The sequence below is a fragment of the Prionailurus bengalensis genome, chromosome E1 (genome assembly GCF_016509475.1).
Source record: "Prionailurus bengalensis isolate Pbe53 chromosome E1, Fcat_Pben_1.1_paternal_pri, whole genome shotgun sequence".
Taxonomy (NCBI): Eukaryota; Metazoa; Chordata; class Mammalia; order Carnivora; family Felidae; genus Prionailurus; species Prionailurus bengalensis.
Genome location: NC_057347.1, coordinates 12,031,595 through 12,053,095, shown reverse-complemented (window position 1 = coordinate 12,053,095; position 21,501 = coordinate 12,031,595). Strand labels below are relative to the sequence as shown.

General features: G+C 54.5%; 1 protein-coding gene across 9 annotated transcripts in view; it reads left to right on the top strand.

The window, feature by feature from the left end:
• Positions 1 to 21,501, top strand: part of LOC122485062 (myosin phosphatase Rho interacting protein) — a 154,630-nt gene that overhangs the window by 107,025 nt on the left and 26,104 nt on the right. For 7 of the 9 annotated variants that reach the window (XM_043583353.1, XM_043583354.1, XM_043583352.1 and 4 more), the window contains 8 exons: positions 2,943 to 3,084; positions 3,986 to 4,099; positions 5,670 to 5,726; positions 6,983 to 7,051; positions 9,549 to 9,638; positions 13,734 to 13,843; positions 16,750 to 17,314; positions 19,573 to 19,689. In XM_043583353.1, coding sequence (XP_043439288.1) covers positions 2,943 to 3,084; positions 3,986 to 4,099; positions 5,670 to 5,726; positions 6,983 to 7,051; positions 9,549 to 9,638; positions 13,734 to 13,843; positions 16,750 to 17,314; positions 19,573 to 19,689 — 1,264 coding nt within the window. The remainder of the gene's footprint in view (positions 1 to 2,942; positions 3,085 to 3,985; positions 4,100 to 5,669; positions 5,727 to 6,982; positions 7,052 to 9,548; positions 9,639 to 13,733; positions 13,844 to 16,749; positions 17,315 to 19,572; positions 19,690 to 21,501) is intronic. The other 2 variants (XM_043583351.1, XM_043583349.1) reach the window with 2 other exon arrangements.

Here is a 21,501-nt window from a genome sequence, read left to right as displayed (position 1 = left end):
AGAAGGTAGTAGCTGTCCCTGAAGAGACGATCAAGAGCCAGTGGGTTTGGATTTGGAAAGGAAGGGAGAGTGTGAAATTTTATTTTGGTCTCTCAATTGGGCATTCAGGAGAGCTGACTCAGGTATGAATTCTCACTGTCTGGCTTCTGCCAATTCTCCCAGGATCCCCTCTGTAGCCTCTCTTATCTACCAGAATTTGGCAACGTTTTTCATTAATTTTAGTTTCCGTTGGCTGTTTCAGAGAATAATGTAGCAGTTTACCAGGGAACTCCCCAGAGTCCCACCACCTCTGGGAGGGTCCATATGGGCACCTCCTTCAAAGGCAGATTTGAAAGCATTCAAGTTGGTGTTGAGGGATTTCCCAAAATGTTTGAGGACAAAATTTTTTCTAATGGTCCAGTTGGTTACAAATGAGATACTCATTTCTGAGCCAGTGTTTTGATGCCTGTGTGTTGTTTTAGATACCTTCTGTGTCTTTAATTTTTCATTAGTCTTTACAACAAAACTTTCAGTGAAACTGTTTTGGAATCTTGAAGCCTTTGGAAGCTTCTGCATACCAATTAAAATAAGTATCCCATTCTGTTTGTTTGATTAGGAACCCCTGCTTTTAAGTGCATTTCTTAAATAAATGATCTTGTCTAACTGGGACACTCCCATAACAGCCCCTGTGATTCTTGGTTGTCTTTAGTAAGATTTTGCATTTTTGTAGGTATCTATAGTTCCTGGCCCTACAGTTCTTAAGCCATAAAATAAGTGTAAGTGTGCTGGAAGTCAGTGTGTTCAACTATAGAATTTAAAGATCCCGTTTCTTCTAGCTAAGTCTTCGAGTCTCACAGAAGCAAATTGATGCCTAAAAGGGATGTGCTGCTGGGTTGGGAATGGTGTGGTGTTTTACAGTGTACCTTGTTGCACGGGAAGCTTCTTGAGGTTGGCAGGTGACCTAGTGTCGCTCTTGTGTCCATCCATGACCAGCCTATCTTGACATGGGAGCCTTAGAGTTAGGTGCCGAGCCCTCCTAAGAGTTTTTAAGTGCTCAGCCTGTGCCCACCAGTTTTGTAGCTTTTGGCTTCTGAGATTCTCATTAGCAATAGCCTTTACCTTCTGTGTACGCTAACGCACCAGCAGTAGCTGAGATATTTCTAACCAGTAAAAGGCTTTGTGTGCACCACCAGCAGTTCTCAACGTGGAACTGGGGACTAGGGAAGGTGCTGAAGCAGCGGACCCCAAAGAATGGGGACTGTGGACTAGGATTCCCATGAAATGGGGAATGCACACTGAACCATCAGAAGCCCCCAGTAGGGAATCTGAGTACTAAACCAAGGATGGGGGATTCCAGTCAAGTGGAATACTACAGACTGAACAAGCCACAGTTCCCAGCATGGTCCAGTTGAGTGGGGGACTGTAGGGAGCCAATTAGATCAGGAGCTCAACACGAAGAGAGCAGAGCTCAGAACCAAGAGGATCTTCCCATGGCCCTTGGAAATGGTGAGAAAGACCGAAAACTTTAAGGGTTCACAGGTACCACAGCTGGCTGTGTTTCTCATTGTCCTTGAAGCTGTCCGAAGTTTCCTTTGAGTCCCACCACTGCCACCAAATTTGTAAGAACAAAATTCAGTAAATTTTAAATTTTAAAGCTCTTACTGGCTTTATTCAGTGATTCGGCATTCCATCCAGGAGATAGAAAAGAGCTCTAAGGAGCTGTACAAAATGAAAGACTTTTGTAGGCAGAAGGGAGTGGGACAAGGAAGTTACTGGCAAAACGTGCATTGTTTCAGGCAAGCTCACCTTCCTTTGGGGGACAGCACAGGGCTCTCAGGCAGAGCACCTCACTAGTGCTGACCAGGTAATTCCAGATTGGCTGGGTTAAGATTCCACTCCTGGAAGAGGTTGAAACTGTAATTAAATATCAAGTCTCAGTTTGGTGATGTGGGCTTAGCACAGGTGACTCCATTTGGGGCCTTGTCCCTGTTTTAAACAGTGCCCAAGTCTCAGGCCCCCAAGGGTGAGGACTAGGCCTCAGCCCACGTGCCCCCCCTGGCCTCCCTGCCCTCTGCCACCATGGCGACTCCCTGTGACTCAGGGACAAGGATGGTCTCCCCTTCTCAGTGATCACCTTGGGTTTTTGTTTCTTTAATTCTTTGGATAATTTTGATTTACCATTATTTGATTTTAAAAAGCAGTCCCTTTCTGTTTATTCATTTTCCAGCCTTATTTTCTTTCAGGTCTTGCCCCTCTCCACCTTCTCCTGCTGTGTCGCTGTGTGACGTTACTCGCCCTTCCTTCGCCTGCTTCGCTCCCATCTCAGCTCCGTCTCCAGCCGTAGATGGCCTGATGATGCGCCGGCCTTTCACACGAAATCAACTCGCTTTGTTTTTGTTTTAATTTGGTTTTTGATTCTTTTTACTGTTGGCAGAAACAATGTTAATTCATGGGCCTTTTTCTTGCTAACTTTTGGTTGCCCTGGGGTGGGGGCTGCATCGTGGTCTGCTGAGGGTTGCAATGAGGACTGAGGCTGCCACCCTCCGAGGTGGTGGCTGCCTTCTGATCATGTCTGTGGCTCAGGAGAGGAGGCCAGGCAATGAGCTGTGTGACCGCCAAGTGTGTCAACAGACCATGCAGGGGCTTCCAGCGTGGGGATAGAGGGCAAGGACAGGCTGGGGGGAAGGGGAGGCCCTTGCCCTTGAGCTGCTCCCAGCCCCTGCATGGCTTCCCCCTCCACGGTGGTGGGAGAGGGAGCTTGGGCCGGGGTGTCCGGTGAGCTAGCCAAGTGTCCTGTGTGCATAGGCCACACGCCCTGCGAAGGGGGAGGCCCAGGGAAGACTGGGATGGGCCAGGCATGGCGGTATTGGCTGAAGGAGCCCTCTGTAACTGAAGACCAAGCCCGCCTCAGGCTGTGGGGGGACCCCGTCTCCCCCTCAGCAGCCCTGTGTCATCTCTTGTAGGAGGTCCCAGGTCATTGAGAAATTCGAGGCCTTGGACATTGAGAAGGCAGAGCACATGGAGACTAACTCGACAGCCGGGCCCTCGCCATCAAGTGACACTCGCCAGGGCCGCAGTGAGAAGAGGGCGTTTCCCAGGAAACGGGTGAGCGTCTGGGGCCTGGGGCCAGCGCTGAGGCCCAAGCAGTGCCACGTGCGGCCACTGGGGCGCCATCAGCATATGGCCCCACACCTCCTCACAGGGCCCCCAAACGCACCCGGATGCACTTCCACTGGGCTTCCTGTTCTCATTTCCTACTTGTTTGCTCATGTCTCTCCTCTCCTCCAGTTAGTGACTTTCTCGAGGGCGAGGCCTGCCTTCTGCGTGTTCCTGTCAGAACTTGACCCATCTCTGCTAAAGGCCAGTCTAGCGAGCCTTAGGTCCCAGCTCATAACCGGAGCTGCTCTTTCTCTTCGAGGCAGCCCGGCCGCGAGGCTGAGCACCTTCCTTCCTCTTTCTTTCGAGTGGCGGCCATTGCCCTCGCTTCTCTACTTAGTCCACAAGGCAGGTCTCTCTGAAATCCTCCTCCTCCTCCTCCTCCTCCTCCTCCTCCTCCTCCTCCTCCCAGGCAGCCCACCTGCCTCTTGTGGCCCTGCTGTGTCCGATCTTCATCTTCCTCCCCAGCCCCTGTCTGGGCTCATGAGGTGTTCTGCTGCTCACTGCCTCAGAGCCTGGGGCTCTTCCTTCCGCGACCCCGAGAAGCCAGGGGATGGGGATGGGACCAGGAGAGTGACGGTGACTAGCACATCCGAAAGAAAAGGCTGCTTTAACAACTAATGCGTCTTGGAACCCGCTGCGTGAAAGCGGAGGGAGCCGGACGAGGAGTCCCAGGACACTGGCTCCCGTCCCTGCTCTGGTCCAGACTTGCCCAGACAGAGCCCAGACAGAGTGCTTTCCTCCTCGCCTGGGAACATTCTTGACCCTCCCACAGCTCTGGCTCCTGGTTTCCCTGCTCCCCACCTGACTTTACTGGCTTGTACTGACTGGCGGCTGCTCTCTGCCACAGGACCTCCCCAGCGAAGCCCCCACAGCTCCTCTCCCGGACACCTCGGCCTCCCCCCTGTCTCCACACCGAAGAGCCAAGTCACTGGACAGGAGGTCCACGGAGTCCTCCCTGACGGTGAGCCCAGGCGCCGCACACCAAAGCCTGGAGACGCCGCTCCTGCTGCTTCTGTCACTTGGGGTCACTGTCTGCTTATGTCCGTGCATCCATGCTGGCTGTCCCCTCTGCACGGGCCTTTGTGTCTGTGCGTGGGAAGCAGATGCGGTGTTCCTTTTCCCTTTTCTGGATACATAGGCGTCCTGAGCTCTGAGGTCACAAGTAGAGGAGGCCACTTGGCCAAGGCAGCAAAATCCTGATTTCAGAGAACCAGGGCCACAGCAACAAGGAACCTCTGTTCTTGCTTTGGGTGTTTGTTTCTGTGACATTTTGGAGGCAGGAGCCCCTTCTTGCTGGGAGCCCTTGCCTCGTTCATGGTGTCTCAGGACAGGAGAGTCGCCTTTGCCCGAGGTCACTTGAGCTGCAGCAGTGTAGGTGCAGGTGGGGAGTGGCCAGACGGGACCCTCGCTCCCTTGGGGAGCCGAGAGTGGCCGGCCAGAGGCCCCGGGAATGAAGGACAGCTATGCACATGGTGACCCGGGGCTCCTCTCTGCCTTGTCCGCGGTCTTCTGAGAAGTGGTTGGCACCACTTCTACCCCTAGGGTGTGGAGCCACCAGCCACACACATGGAACTGAGCCAGGATAGGAGGGCTTCTTACCTGGAAGAGGGTTGTCTTTTCCTGGAGTCTGGGTGCTGCTCAGAGGTTTGGCACAGAGGCTCCTGGAACAACTCCCTCCCGGTCCTTCAGATACAGAAAGACATCACAGCCCGTTTCTGGTGGAGGTGGAGATATACCTGTAGAAAAGTGAGAGCAAGCACGTGGGCCAAGGGGAAGGATGATCCTCATCTCTTCAGGTGCCAACTTGACAGATGCCCAGCTGTGAACACAAGCAGGGCCCAGCAGGGCTGCGGGTGGGCCTAAAGTGCTTCCTTGGGCTGCTCCCCAGGCCCAGGGACACGGGTGCAGTAGAGCCCAGCGGGGCCAGCTCCCCCGATCTGCTGTCAGCTGTCCTGGGTTTGCATCTTGCCGAGAAACGGAGACTCAAACTCATCCTGGTAGATAGGTGGCCCCAAGGTCTCGGCAGGGTTGCTCCTGCATCTTGCTCAACACCACGCTTTGGTCTCCGCTCCTCCGTCTTCCTCTCTCCGCCTTCCTGTGGCTTCTGCGGGAACTTCTGATTTCTCCTTTTAGTGGTCACTGCAGGTTTTCCCCTTCGTGTGAAACACCGACTGACTCTCCCTCTGGGCCGTCCTCTGCCGCTGGGCAGGCTTCTGTCAGAGCGTCTGGGCAGCCCAGCTGCTGCTGTGCCCGCAGGGCACTGAGGCCATGCCCTTCCCTCCCCATCATCCCGCTGAGCCCGGCGTCTCCTTCCTTGAAGACACATGAATCTGTGGAGGGTTTGTGGGCAGCACCCGCCTGGGCAAGGCAGGCCATCCTGGCTCGCCTGGCAGGTGGAGAAATGCCTCTTCCCGCTGCCTACCTCATGCGGACAGAGACACCTGCTGCCCCTCAGTCAGTCACCCTTTCCCCACGACTGAGATAGCTCAGAGTGCCTTCTTCTGAACTGTTCTTTTTTCTCCCTTTCTTAGCCTGACCTGCTGAACTTCAAGAAAGGCTGGCTGACCAAGCAGTATGAGGACGGCCAGGTGAGTGTGCAGGGCTGGGCTGCTGTGGCCCCTCAAAGACTGGGGAGCAGGGGTGGGGTCTGCCTGGCCTTGTCCCCAGCAGGGGTGGGAGCGCTGGCTCGATCCCCCACCTCCGGCATGACCTCTTGTGTGGTCAACCAGGACTGTGGCCAAGACCCCCATCTCCTCAGGGAAGTGGAGGTACACAGCCGCCCCCACTCTCAGTTCTGCAGTGAGAGGCGGGGGCCACTGGAGAAGACCACCATCCTGCACCCAGCAAGGATTGCAGCCTCAGGCTAGGGGAATGTTCTACAGCACTAGCTCCCTACCTGGTAGTCTTTCCTAAAAGTTCCCAGAGAGCCCAGGCTTCCCAGGAATGGGGGAGGCCTCTGGTGTTGTTGGCTTGTGGATGCGTCTGAGGCAGGCCACGTTGACAGCAACCAAGGGCTGCTAGACTCTGCCGGGGACTCCAGCTCAGCCGCGGTCCTGAGAGAAGCCAGTGTGGTCGTTCTTGCCGTCAGACTCCAGCAGGAAGAGCCATTTGCAGCTGGACCTGCCACCCCACCTCCACCCTGCTTGGGGCTGGAAGGCCAGGCCTCCAAGGAGGCATGAAGAGGAGTCTGCTAGTTCCTACCGAGAGGCCCCGAAACCCTGCCCTCCTGAGCTCCCCTTCTTGCTTCCTGAGCAGCCGTGCCGAAACATCCTCTTTTTCTCTCTCCTCCATATCAATCCCCTTGGCCTTGCCTGAAGACTCAAGTCTCCCTCCTTGCTACTCACAGTGAAGACTTGGGAATCTGGCTGGCTGGTTTGCTCCTGCTGGCTGCAGGTGGGCGTGCCCCTCTGGTTAGCCAGCCAGTGGCTGTGGCTCACAGGCAGCCCCTTAGGATGGAGATGCTGTTTTCACAGCCACTTTCCAGCTCTGGGGGCCCAGCCCCCTGTCTGCAGCCTCTGGAGTTGAGATCGAGGACTGCGAAGCACTTTTCACCAGCCACACCACTGTGGGTTACAGAAAGCCCGTAGCCTGCGGCCCACCCCAGCTCTCCATGCTGCCTTGTCACGGGGGAGCCGCGGCTTAGCAAGTGCCCTGACGTCATGCGCGCATGGCTGCCTGCGGCCTGAGCAGAGTCCTGTGTGTGTCTGCCACTCGTGGGAGGGGCCGCCTGCCCTCTGCTTTTCCTGTGCTCTGGGAGGTGCCCCCAGGACTCTGGCTGTGGATTGCCTTGGACCAGTAAATGTGCTGCATGGTAGTTGAGTCTGGTTTTTCCCTTCCCTTTTAGTGGAAGAAGCACTGGTTTGTCCTTGCTGATCAAAGCCTAAGATACTACAGGGATTCGGTGGCTGAGGAGGTGAGTGTTTTTGGCTTCCTTCCTAGTTGTGGAGACAGTTGAGGGGTCCAGGCGACACCCAGGAGCCCAAGGCTCCCAGACACTGCTTCTCTAGGCTGACATCCCCTCTGTCTATTGACAGGTGTCCGAGTGGCCATCTTGGGTTTTCTAGTGTAGATCTGGTGCGAAGTCTGAGCATAATATCATCAGCTTTTGATGTTCTTGTGACTGAGTCTTCCTGAAACGTTGGGCCGTTTTGAGTCTCTGCTTGAGGCATCTGGGTGCAGAGTGTTTCAGTGGCTTCTCTTTTCTCTGTTCTTTGAAAAACACCGAAAGATGTCTTATTTTAAAACTCAGGATGAACAGTTTGGTTTTTTCTACAAAGGTTTTGCGGAGAATTGAATGTCTTGAAACAGAACTAAATCTTGTTCTTTGTCTTCTGGACAAAGATGGGATGTGGCAAATGAATTCAGGTGGCCCAGTTGACTGTCCTGATTTCATGGTTGAAGACCAACCAGAAGGGGCTCTTTCTCTTCCTTAAAAAATACCGTGTTTTTTGAGTTTTTTGAGTCTGTGTTCCTACCTTTTCCCTTGCATCCCACTCCAGGGATCCTTCAGATATATTCCCACATATAGCCCAAGGTCAGTCATTCCTGCACTTTTGTGGTAGCAGAAGATTGGCAAGAATCTAATATCCGTCCTTAGCTCGTTATATACATTTACATAGCCTGAACGCTTACGGGCTGCAGAGGAGAGATGTTAGTGATACGGGATAGACGAGAGCAGTGTGGGCGGCAGGCCCCTGGTGCTGCCTGAAATCAAGGAACGCGGGAGCGTGTGGTTGGTAGTGTGTGCGTAGACCAGCAGTTCTCAGAGTGTGGTCTGTGGACCCCTGGAGACCCTTTCGGGGGGCTGACGGACCGGTATACTCAAAACTATTGTGAAAAAGTTAAAATGCCATGTAAAGTGTCAATTCTCGGATACTCATCTTTTCTGTATTCTGTGATTCAAAATGGGCAGTGAGCATAAGGCGCCTTTGCTGCGTAACAGAACGTAGTGGGTCCCTCGCTGGAAGCACCTGCACCCCGTCTGCGCTGCCAGACAGACTTCCCCTCGTGCTTCTCCTCGTGCAGTACTGCCTGCACTTGACAGAACAACTGACAGACAAACTGCTCATTCCGTTTTGGTGCCTGGCAGACATTCGCTTTAAAATGCACCAAGGGAGCCTATTCCTTCAAAGGAAACAATCCACTGTTCGTTGCCAGTGATACAGTTTGAGCTTACAAGCGAAACTGGAACTTTGGAAAATTCGTATTCATTGTCACAAACTTGACAACTTCCCTGTATTGACAGACTCTCCTAATGGAGTAGGTGGTCACACTAACAGATGTTTTGATCTGATGTAATGAAATGTGTCAACTTTTGGAAGATACACGTAACTTGGTATCTTCCAGATGACCAGTACGTAAAGTTAGAAAATCATGCACGAGTAATAGAGCCATTCAGGGGGCAGGAGAAAACCATGGATTTTAATATAACAGTATGGAAAGGTCCTTGACAGGATTGCCGATTCCATTCTGCAGTTCACCTTTAAGAAAGTACACCTTTTCACGATACATGTACATCAAACCATCATGCTGTACGTCTTTGGGTTATACAGTGATGTATGTCGATTATTCCTCAAAACCGGGGGAGGGGGGCAGAAACAACTATTAAAATATGTCTCCTTACGCTGGACTGTCTTCATATGCGGTTGACCCTTGAACAATGCAGAGGTTGGGCGTGCTGACCCCTCGCACAGTTGAAAACCTGCATATAACTTCTGACTCCCCCAAAACGTAACGGCTAATAGCCTGCCAATAGATTAACATATATCTGTATGTTATGTGCAGCATATACTATATTCTTACAATAAAATAAACCAGAGAAAAGAAAAGGCTGTTAAGAAAATCCTAAGGAAGAGAAAATACATTTACAGGACTGTGCTACCTTGAAAACAATCCATGTATAACTGGACCCACACAGCTCACGTTGTTCGAGGGTCAACCGTACTTCAGTCAAAATGATACATCGAACAGGTTGAATGCAGCAACAGATGAGAGAATGCAGCTGTCCTTGGAAACCAAGCATTTAAAGATTTGCAAAAATCTCTTGCCGATTTCAAAAATATTTTTTAATAAAAACTAAAATGGTTTACTTTTTTTTTCACGTTTATTTCTACTGTGTTCAATATCATCAGTAGACGAAACCCACATAAATGAAAACTCTTTGGGGTCCTCAGTTTTTAAGAGCATAAGGGTTCCAACCACACGTTTGAGAACCGTTGGCAGGGGTTGGATATCTTTGGCAGGATGCTCAGGGAAATAGCCTCGCTGCTTCCAGGTAGCCAAAGACAGGCAGTGTCCTCACTTGTCAGTGGACATGCCCATGAAAAATAAAGCTAACGTGGAAATTCGCTTGCCTCAGTGTTGACTTTTACTTTCTAAATCTCCTAAGATCCTCTCCTGTTTCTCTGTAGGCTGCTGACCTGGACGGGGAAATTGACTTATCCACGTGTTATGATGTCACGGAGTATCCAGTCCAGAGAAACTACGGCTTTCAGATACATGTGAGCCTGGGGTGGAGCTTGGACACAGGCTTGGTGTGGAGGTGGGGGACACGGGCTTGACCCACTGGGACATTTCTCCACAAACGTGCTGCCCTGGTCCAGGGACACCTGTGGATAAGCCTGACCTCTCACAGGCATGATCAGCATACATTCTCTTCTGTCAGCGTGAGTGCCTTGACCTGTGCCTTCCTGTGTCCTTAGCACCTCATCCCAGCTCCAACTTGTGATCTGAACAAAACAATTAGATGTTAGCGTCTTTAGCATCTTCCTTCTAAGTACCATTTAGAAGCTTTCTGTTACTGAAGGTTCTTTGTTTTAAATGCTGGCGTTGGGGAAAGACAATGGGATTGGGGAATAAAAATAGAAGTGTTAGTTAAGCCTTGAATACTAGGTTTTTACTGATTTGTTCTTTCATTTGGACATTTATCCATCTATTCATGTCTTTTGTTCCCCCACGATCTTATGAGGGACTCAGGCAAGCAAGGCATTGCCCCTGCCCTCAAAAAGAAATATGATAGGAAAAATAAAATGATTCTTGGCCATTTCATTAAAGCTGGTGGTTTGAGGGCTACCTGGAGGCAGCCAGGCTCAAGATTAGGGCACAGTCGGGGCACCTGGGTGGCTCAGTCGGTTAAGCATCCAACTTCAGCTCAGGTCATGATCTCGCCGTCTGTGGGTCCAAGCCCCATGTCGGGCTCAATGCTGACAGCTCAGAGCCTAGAGCCTGCTTCATATTCTGTGTCTCTCTCTCTGCCCTTTCCCTGCTCATACTCTGTATCTCTCTTCTTCAAAAATAAATAATGCTAAAAAAAAGTTTAAAAAAAAGGGGGGGGGCACAATCTCCAACTGGTGTATCTGCCTTCTGACACCAACTGCAAGATCAAGGGGTGCCCCGGACTACCCTCAGGCTCAACAATTAGAAAGACTCACAGAACATAGGAGCACTGTACATACAATTGTAGCGTCGTTGTAGCAGAAGGATAGAGACCAGAACAAGCCGGACGAAGACACCTGGAGAATTGTACCGGGATGGCCCTAAACACAAACCTTCCAAGTCCTCGGGAATGTATTACCCTCTTGGGTGATGTGTGGCTCTACCCAGAGCTTCCAGCCCAGGAAGTTCACCCAGGCAGTGTCCAGAGTTTTTATCAAAGCCTCATGGTTGTTGCTGATTGAGTTAACTATCCGTGTGATCGAGCGCAATTTCTGGCCCTCTCCCCAGACATCGGCTGATTTCGTGTGTCCCAGAGCCCCGGCCTTCCCAGCCTTCTCCCTTCACGGCTGGTCTTTCTGGAGTGACCAGCCCCCACCTTAAATAGGTTACTTCCCAGGAGCTGGGACAAACGCCAGACCTCTCTCTGGGCAGAGCTAATCCTTCTGTCACAAGAGACTTAGGAGTGTGTGATGGTGAGCAGCTGGCCAGAGCTGCCACTGGGGGCTGGTTTCTCACAGGGAGCTAGAGCTCCAGGCAGGGGGGTTACCTTTAACAGGCTCTCACCTTTAATTTTTTTTTTTTTTTAATGTTTGTTTATTTTTGAGAGCGAGAGGGAAAGAGCGTGAGCAAGGGAGGGGCAGAGAGAGAGGGAGACATAGAATCCGAAACAGGCTTCAGGCTCCAAGCTGTCAGCACAGAGCCCAGTGCGGAGCTTGAACTCATGAACCGTGAAATCATGACCTGAGCCGAAGTCGGACGCTCAACTGACCGAGCTGCCAAGGCGCCCCAGCAGGATCTTGCCTTTAGATCTTTGCATCTGAAAGCTCAGTTGTATTTCTGGACTTAGAGTAGATCAGGCACATTGGGACTGACTCATATTAACCAACCCAGAGGAGGCCAAGGTTCAGACCTGAAGGCTGGAGAGTTCATTATAAGGCAAAATCCAGTCAGCAGCCCACCGGGCTGCTGGTCGTGGCGTTCCTTCCATGTGGGGCAGCTGTGGGGACGCCACGTCCTAGTTGGAGGTTGCACTGATGACCTGGCACCAGGGCTGGAGCAGGAGCCGACAGATCTCGGCGGCCCGTGCTGCCCTGCTGTGGTGCTTTTCTGCCTTCGTACCCACAAGAGGAATAGACGGGCTTGGTGAGCCAACACGTTGGGCAGCCTTGGAAGCAGGGGTGAATTCTGGCTGTCTGGGTCCGTGCCGAGTCTCCCCACGGTCAACCCTACCTCTCCGTTTCAAAGAGCAGTTTTCTCTGGGTGGGCATCCTGGGGGTGAGGAGTGTTTTAGCACTAAGTCCGCGCCTCTCACTGAGCTCGTCATAACTTCACCGTTCTAGGGCTACTCTCAATGAGGGAGGGTGGCTTCCAGGAGGGGCTCGGCCCGGGCCACTAGGCAGCTTTAGGGGGTTGAGAGACACAGCTGAGAGCTGAGCGTGCACGTGTTCTTGCCCGGCCGCCGGACCTGGTGGCACCCTCCAGGGAGCAGAGTGCAGAAGCCAAGTGAGGGTGACACATGGAGCCCTGAGGGCCAGGTCGGGAGGCTGTCTTGTCCTGAGGTTGGAGGAAGCTCTAGAACGTGTTGGAGGGCGCAAGGCAGTTGTGCCTCAGTAAGACACCTCCAGCAGGACGTGCAGGGCACTTAGAAAGGTGGGAAAGTAGAGGCAGGAGGCAGGCAAAGTGGCGAGAGGGCCCACGGTGGAAGGGTGTGTGGGCCGTGGCTCTGCCAGGTGAAGGAGGAGGCAGGTGTGAGGCCTCGCACCCCGGAGCACGGTGAGTTTTGTGCAGAAGTCGGGCGGTAGAGGCAGCTTCCCAGGAGGAGAGCCTCTGGAATTCTGGCCAGCAGTGTGTTTGAGGCCCTGGTGGACTCCCTAAGAGCATTAGATAGGAAGCCACGAGCATGGACCCGGTTGGGAAAGAGCTCGCTGGAGGTGAGAGCTGAGCTCATGGGTGAGAACGTGCAGATCGTTGAGGTCAGACTCCAGAAGCACCCACACCTGGAGCGAGAGGAAGCAGAGGACCCAGGGGTGCGTGGGAGCCGGTCCCGGGGGCGTGAGGGGCCCGTGCTTCGGAGAGCTCTGAGCGGCACCCCTGCCTTTGGCGTACATGGAGGGGAAACCGAAGAAGAAGGAGAGATGAGCTGGGCGCGGGCCGTGTGCCGTCTGACTGGGCACGCGGGCGGGGGCCTGCGCCGGAGGAGGCGGTCGTAAGCAAGCTACGCTCTGCGGCGTGCTGGGTCAGCTCTTGCTGGGTCAGCTCGTGGTCTCTGGTATTTTGGCCCCTGGCTGTGCCGGCACCCATCCCCAAACCGTCGGGTGATTTCATCTTCCCGTCAGCTGAGCGGCTGGCGCGTCTCACAGGCCCGCTCGTGAGCCTGAGCAGCATAGCGAACAGTCCTGACACCCTCACTGTGTGACATGGAGCCTGGAATGCAGAAGCCGGAAACGGACTCCGCGAGACCACCACCTACCTGCGCTTCCTGCCCCTCCCCTTCTTGGGTGGTGCCAGGCAGGGTGGCTCAGTGACGCAAGGATTGTGTCCCAGAGGCCACCCTTCACTTGCTGGCCCTGCTGCCACTCTCAGCCCCTGTCTGGCTCCCCTCCCATATCCTCTCCGTGAGGGACTGAGCGCCAGCCACCTCCTTTACCTCTCCAGAACCTCCCTCTTCTCTGTCACCATCTGGACCACTGCCCTAGTGGCCCAGCGGGTCTCCCTGCCCCTTCTCAGCCTCACCATGTGGCCCATATCATGCCCAGACCGCCTGTTAAGTCCCGTTCCTGCCACTCGTCTCCCGGTCGCCTGTGTACTTGCTATGTGTGGCTGCGTGGCACTGGGCCATGTCCCCGGCCCGGGGGTCCCCTTCCCACCCACCGTTCCCACACACTGGCTTTGTTGTCGGGTCGTGCCGTCTCCTTCCCCTGTGAGCCCCTTGAAGAGCAGGGGAGCCATCTGGGTGCCGGGGACATTGTAGGCACACAGGAAACGGAGGGAGGTGGCTGAGTCTGCCATGAAAGCAGATTTGCTCTTTCCTTCCTTTACTTTCCGGCTCTTACTTGAGGGCCGGTGGGGTGCACACGGTGCTCCTAGGACAGCCACCTAGCTGGATATCCTTTGGGGGCTGGAAGGTGACAGTCACTGATAACGGCTCATCTTTTGTGTAGACAAAGGAGGGCGAATTCACGCTCTCTGCTATGACATCTGGAATCCGGCGGAATTGGATCCAGACCATCATGAAGCACGTCCACCCGACCTCTGCCCCGGACGTGACGAGGTAAGACCGGGGTGCCCGAGGGAGCCGCCTTCCCCTCTGGCCGCCGCCCCGCTCCCTTCCGAATCTGTGGCTCCTTTGGGACCCGAGCTCGCACCTGTCCTGGCACAGCCACCTCCTTCCACCCTTCGTCCCACCATCGGCTGGCCCCACACGGTCTCCCTTTGGCTTCCTGGTTTTTTGCCGCAGGTTACCTTTTCCTCCTTGAAGCCTGGCCGGTGTAGCTGCACAAGTAGTGTCTGTGCCCCTGTTGGGACTGCACCTAGCAGGAGGAACCCCTCTGGCCTGGGCGCTGGGCAGCCCTGGAGCCACATTCACGGGCCACCAGAGCATGTCTTCTTCTTGGTCTTTTTGCTTCACTCCTACATCTGTTGGATTTGTACACAACCAGGAAAAACTTATTTGAGATTCCGCATTAGAGCTTGAGTTGAAAAACTCATTCTTCCCTCACGTTGAAGTCTCTGTGGTTTGTACCTCGTGATTTGCATGTCACATGCCTTCCTCCTCTGCTTTGAGGGTCAGAAACCCATTTTCATTTTAAAAGAAAGAAGGTTCTGGTGTGGGGGGCTGGTTCCGTGATGCCCAGAACTTGAGTGTTCTCACCTGAAGACTTCAGAGCCCCACCCTGTCCTGAGACCCTCTTGTTCCCACTTTTCAGGGCAGGTAGTTTGAATGGCTCTTCAAGTGTCTTTCTCGTGTTGTTGGCCGCTGCTGGGCTGTGTGCCCCTCAGAGGCCTGGGGCAGCTGTGGCCATGCCAGGTCTCTGTCAAGGCCTTGCCTCCGTCCTGGTGACACTGCACCTCTTTGAACAAGAAGGGAGGAAGAGAGCGTTCTCTCTTGTGTTTATTGGCATTGTTAGTTCCTTCATTTATGAAATGAACAATTTTGAGTTGTTTCTGTCAGTAAGACCAGGCATTGGTGGCCAGGACAAGCTCTCAAGGGTCCTATTAGGAGAGCTGGCGTATTTGTTAATGGGATGTCCCCTGCCTGCAGAGATGAAGGGGGCACTCTCGTCCTCACTGGGCCATGTCCCTTGGCGGCCTCTGGCTGCCCCCTGGCTCTCTCCCAGCCAGGAGCAGAGACTAAAGCTTTACAAGGTCAACACCCTGAGCACCTTGAGGAAGCCCCCATAGCAAAGCAAGAAAGGCACGTCGGGGTTCTCTGGCAAGGCTGCTGCCACGGTGACGTGGGTGGTGGACAAGAGAGGACCGTCCTGGCCCCAGCGTTCCCCTGCCTGCTGTGTCCCAGCCGGTGCTGGCTGCTTGTCCAGGGCCTGGCCCTGTGTGGGGACCGAGGGTCCCGGCTGGGGGAAGTCACCTTTGGGATGTCACAGGGCAAGCGTGTGGCTTTGGCCTCAGAACATGTGTGAAGTGACACACTTGAGCACACGCGTGTGCACACGCCTCTCCTGAGAGGCACCTTCTAGGCTGACATTCACAGTTCCCTGCCGCAGTCCCGTGCTGGCTCTGTGCAGGGACTGCAGGCCCACAGGGGCCAGGGCTTTTATTTGTGTGGGAAGGTTGACTTAGTGATTGTCTTCCTGACTAGAATTTACTTCAGATTAGCACATTTCAAACTTATGGGGGTCCTCACTCTCCCCCCGTTTTCAGCCTTTCTGCTTGTTTTATGTCAGCTTTTATGGTTTGAGAAAAACTTGGACTTTTTTTTTAAGCACTTACAGGTGGTCCAAGTCCCAAGAAGGTACTAGAAACAGATACGGACGTCAGAGGCACAGGTTTGAGCCAGGCGCCATAGTCCCCCTGTGTCTGTGGCAGAGAGTTACAGGGGCATCCTGCCTGGGAGCTGGAGGGGCTTCCTCTCGTGGTGCTGCAATGGTGGCTGCCAGCTCTCCGTGCGGGCGTGACACCTTACACAGTTGTAAGCCCGGGTCAGCTCTCTGCTCAGTGGCATCGGAAGGTCCTCTCTGGAGAACTGTCATTCAAATGCACATGTGGTCTTAAATGGGGAACTTGCAGGTCCCACCACCCTGAAGCACTTGGGACAGATGGCCAGAGCATGGTGACGACCATGTTCTCTTTCCCCGAGGCACCTCTTTCCCAGGCTCCCTTCTCTTTGACCCCCACTGTCTTTAAAGACAGGCGCTCCCTGGAGCATTGCCACCCCCACTCCCACCACCCTCGCTGGCCCTCGCGGCCCTGAGTGGCTTACAGCTCTATTCTGCTAGCTGGGGCAGGACCAGAGGCCACCCTGTTCAGGCTGGGGACCTTAAACCGCCACAACTCATGCTCCCACCTCACCCCTGCTCAGGTGGCATCCTCTCTAGAAATCTTTGCTCTGGGGTATATTAGATAAAGGCATGGATTCCTTACTTGGCAAGCAGAGGTGCCCTTGAATCCTGCTCCCCTCTCACTTCCTGCACGGGGTGGGCCGCTGCATGGTGCGGGCATGTGCCTGCCACCTGGGCCATCTCTCTCACTTGGCCACAGCGGTCTCAGGCCTTTCACTCTCTGATCCATCTGTCACACCAGCCCCCGCAGTGGTGTTCCTAAAATACAGACTGTTTGGTTTATTTACTTGTTTAAAAACGCTTGAGCCTTTTGAGAAAAGTGGTTGGGTCTCGTTCATTCTGTCACCCCTTCCTGGTGCAGCCTGATGGGGTCTCCATCACGAAGCTCCGCTACAACATCTCCTGTGTCAGAGGACCCTCCGAGGTTGAGACTGGAAACTTCTGAGCCATCTGTGGCTCTTCCTTTCCCATCCCCACACAGAACCCGGTTTGGGTCCCCCCCCATGGAAGGGACATGGGCAAAGGCAGTGTTCTTTCCTCCCTTCTCCTGCGGGAACCCTGGCTGCACAGAAAGAAAACGTGGTGGAGCTGGGTGCCCCACCTGGATGGGTGGCTGTCACCAGGAGCCACACCTGACAGGCTCTCCGCCCCTCTCCCCCAGCTCATTGCCAGAGGAGAAGAACCGGAGCAGCTCCTCCTTGGAGACCTGCCCAAGGCCGAGTGAGAAGCCAGAGGTGGAGCGTGGAGAGCCAGACCCCGAGCAGAAGCGGAGCCGGGCTCGTGAGCGGAGGCGGGAGGGGCGCTCTAAGACCTTTGACTGGGCCGAGTTCCGCCCTATCCAGCAGGCCCTGGCCCAGGAGAGGGCCAGCGCCACTGGGGCCTCTGACGCCCACCCCGAGGCTGAGGCCGGTGAGCTGGAGCGGGAGCGTGCACGGCGGCGGGAAGAACGCCGTAAGCGCTTTGGAATGCTCGATACTGTGGACGGGCCGGGCACTGATGACACGGCCCTGCGGATGGAGGTCGACCGGAGCCCAGGGCTGCCTATGACCACCGACCTCAAGACCCAGAACGTCCATGTGGAAATTGAGCAGCGGTGGCATCAGGTGGAGACCACTCCTCTCCGGGAAGAAAAGCAGGTGCCCATTGCCCCCCTGCACCTGTCCTCCTCCGAGGATGGAAGTGACCGGCTCTCCACCCACGAGCTGACGTCTCTGCTGGAGAAGGAGGTAATGGGTGGACAGGTGACCGGGTTCCCTGCGACGGCCTTCCCCAGCACCCACTGTGCCTGGTGGTGGCCTGAATGGTTCAGCCACATAATATTGAGGGAATGTGGTCCCTCCTCTCAGGGACTTGCAGACCACTCAGCGAGACAGACACACGGACAGACAGGTTCTTAGAGTACAGTGTAGGCACTGAGAGGTACGGGAGAGTGCCAGATCGTGCAGGGTGGCAGGGAGGGGACACCAGGCTTTCTCAGAAGGAAAAGGCATTAGCCATATGAGGGGGTGGGGGGGAGGAGAATGCCGTATATAGCCGGAGGTGGCCAGAGACTAGGCTAATGGGACCCAGGGCCCAGGTGGGTCCTTGTCCTACCCTGTTTGAAGCAGGAGAGGGGCGTAAGCAGAGTTAGGTTTCCACATTTGGTAGGCGGCCCTGGTTTGAAGGGGCCAGAGCTGGAGGCAGAGACGAGCCAAGCCCCGAGGCTTTCGCGGCAGCCTGGTAACCACTGATGGGAACTGAGGGGGGAGTGGGGCAGGTAGCAGGAGGCAGAGGCTGGATTCTAGCTAGTCAGGTAGATTCGAGATGTAAACCAGAGGCCCCAGGTGACAGGATTGCTGCCCTGCCACCGACTTGAAGGCTGCCCTCTGGGATGCAGAGATGAGCCAGTCCCTGCGTTTGTAACGGTGTACTCGTACGTGAAAGCATGTCCAGAAATCAAATCTGGGAAACTCCATAGTGAATTTCTAAGTCTGAACGGGGAGTTTCCTGGACAAGAAGGTCCAGCAGTGGACGGCCTTCTAGGAGCACTCAGCAGCAGGATGTTTTAAATGTGTTCTTTGACACGAGTCGCCAAGTGAAGTGGAAGGGTTGTCACTTCGGCCTGCCTTCATTTCTTACCTTTTTCCTGTCAAGTTCACAAGGCTGACCTTCATCGCTAACATCGCCACTTTAATTTCTTTTCCATTTTCTACACACATTAATATAATAATAAAGCCAAGGTGCAGTAAAACAGTTCAAACTCCCATTGCTCTAAACTGTCAAAATGGGCCTGCTGGCCTGCAGGCCACACATGTCAGGCCACGAATCTGCTGTAGACAGCGGAGTCGGAAAGCCAGGAGTCTCTGTACCTCCCACAGCCTAGCCTGGTGGCGCCCGGCTCATCCACTGCACATGCAGCTTCCGCTTACCACAGCCGCTCCGGCGGGCGGGCCGGGGGCGCCCACACCCGGCATCCAGTAGGCACCGAAGGAGTGTTTGGAGAACAGGTGGATGGGTGAATGACTGAATTCAAAGCCACTGAAAGCAAGAAGAGTGTGACGTAGCTCGCTTGCTTCGTACGTCTTATGGAACCCTTCAGGAACCCTTTCTGCAAACAGAATTTTGTATGGAATCTGTTATATAAAAGTGGTCAAACGAGTTGTTTCGGCGGAAGCTTGGAGTGAGGGCTGCCCCAGGGCATCAGTGGCCACTGAAGAGACCAGAAGGACCCCAGCAGGGTGGTCGTTGTCTTCTTCTTTTTTAATATTTACTTTTGAGGCGGGAGAGGGGCAGAAAGAGAAAGAGAGAGAGGGACAGAGGATCCAAAGCAGGCTCTGCACTGACAGCAGTGAGCCTGACTTGGGGCTTGAACTCAAAAACCGTGAAATCGTGACCTGAGCCAAAGTCGGACATTCAACTGACTGAACCACCCAGGCGCCCCAGGGTGATCTTCTGACAACAGGCACAAAGCCCTCGTTTGCTGGTGGGGTCTGCCCATCACATCCTTATAGGGATGTGGGAATTCTGTGGGTACCCAGGGAAAAGTCTCCTGTTGTTATCTATGGCTTGAGCTGGAACCTTCAGTTCCAAGTGCTGCAGGTAAAGACGTGATCAGCACATGCACTGAAATGTGGCCACATGGAAGGCCAGCCGGGGAGTCCCAGCCGGACTCCGGCCCAGCTGGAGCTAGAAACACCTCTGTGGGGGCACCCGGATGGCTCAGTCAGTTAGGCGTCCGACTTTGGCCCAGGTCACGATCTCACGGTTCACGAGTTTGAGCCCCGCATCGGACTCTGTGCTGACGGCTCAGAGCCTGGAGCCTGCTTTGGATTCTGTGTCTCCCTCTCTCACTGTCCCTCTGCCTCTTGTGCTCTCTCTCTCTCTCAAAAATAAACATTAAAAAAAAAGAAAGAAAGAAAGAAATGCCTCTGTGGGTCTGTGCTGTGCTGCTCTGTCTATTCATTGCCATCACTTTGCTTAAAAATGTGTGTCTTTTTGTCCACAGTTGGAGCAGAGCCAGAAGGAGGCCTCGGACCTTCTGGAGCAGAACCGGCTCCTGCAGGACCAGCTGAGGGTGGCTCTGGGCCGGGAACAGAGCGCCCGGGAGGGCTACGTGCTGCAGGTAGGGTTGAGGGGCTGCTGCGGCCCTCGTTCACTTGGCCTTCGGTGTGAAGGGCCCAGGCAGGCTAGGAATGTGCAAAACCTGGCTGAGCGGGGGGCAGCCTCTCCCCAGTGCCGCGCCTCTGGGCTCCTCTGCCGCAGCATCAGGGCTCTGTGTCGTGGGTCGTCTTCATTTTTCACCCTAGCATGACATTTTGGAGAATGTGCCTGAAACCTCTGTATCTGAGGGGTTTTTTTTGTTTGTTTGTTTGTTAATGAAGTCATTCTAGTTGTCTTTCTTCTTGGCTCTCAGAGTACTTAATTATGTATTTATTATAAACGTCACATATTTGTCGTTTTTACTTGCTTTCCCAATGGCAGTGTTAGGCCCATTTTACCAACTGAAGAAAATGAGTAACAGCCAGCCCAGTGCCTCCTTACCACTGTAAGTGGCAGAGCTAAAATTGGTTCCTTGTCCGTGACCTTGTGTGTCCCACAGCTGCAGGGCAACCTGGGACTATTAGCACTATCCTAGTGGCCCCGCTTCTTATTTTCTGCCCAGGCTGAAGTGTCGAGGGAAAGTGTGGTCGCCCAGCCATGAGCTGACTCCTCCAGTGGCTTAACGGGGAGCCTGATAAGAAGGGCAGCAGCCCGAGTCGTGAGCTGAGATCCAAACCCACGCCTCTCCGAGACTGGGGAGCTCCGTGCCTGCGTGCTGGCCAGCAAGCGGCGGGCACTGCCCCAGTGTGTCGCCAGGCAGGAGGGCGCCTGGACGGGGTCGGCCAGCATCCCAGGCCCTATTCAAGTTCTGGGGTACAAAACTACACACTCCTGCCCCATCCTGCTGACATGCTGCTGGGGAGAGGTGGTCGACGAAGGAGCATTGGGGAAATACAAGATGGGGTGATGGCGGGGGGTGGGGAACCTGAGCTCTTGGCCAAGGCTGAGGATGCGGCCTTCCAGTCAGGGTCCTGCCACTGACCAGTAGAAGCTGGTGCCCTTCCCCACGGCCTCAGCCTCCTTGCTTGTGGAGACTTAGAACTTGACCCCAAGGGCCTTTCCGTGTCTCCGTGACCCAGAGTCTCTGTGATACGTGGCTGTGTCGGCATTTCCAGACTGCGGCACGCCGGTCGTCTTGGTCCGAGTCATGCCAGGCAGCACGTGGACCTCTGGGCAGAGTCTACCTGTCTCCGTGCCGTTTCTTGTTGCGTGTTCCCCTTGCCTTCTCTTTCTCCCCCAGCTGTGACCGTGGCCCTGGGTGTCTCGTGTGCCCTGGAACCCCTCCCCCGCCCCTTCAAGCCAAGTTATGGCCATGCCCAGGTCAGACTCTCAGGCACCAGGCACTGGTGATGGTGGGTGTCCCTCTTTCCCATAAATGTCACTCTAGGGCTTCCTGGGTCATTTCGTGTAGACCTTCCGGGTTCGGGGAGCATCTTTTTAAACCTGCACGAATTCACTTCACATCAGGTGGCAAAGAAACCAGCAGCAGATTTTGCACATTGCTAACCTCTAAGAACCTGCCTCCATGTCTAACCTGGATGATTGCATGAGCCTGAGCCAAAGCCCCTGGCGAAGCTGGGCGGGGCTGGCCTTTCCGCTAGGTCTAACAACCGTGACTTTTAGCCTCCCTTGGCGCTTTGAACAGGCTTCTAACCAAGTCATTGGGAACGAGCAGGGGAGGGGGCCTTTGGGGTTGAGGGTCAGGAGGAGTCAGCCCCCCCGGGGCGGGCACTGCGCTGCTGGTGCTGGGGAGGAGGAGCCTGCATGCTCGGATGTCGTGGAGTGTAACTGTAACATAACTGAGTGTCACATCTGTGGCTTCCCTGCCAGCAGA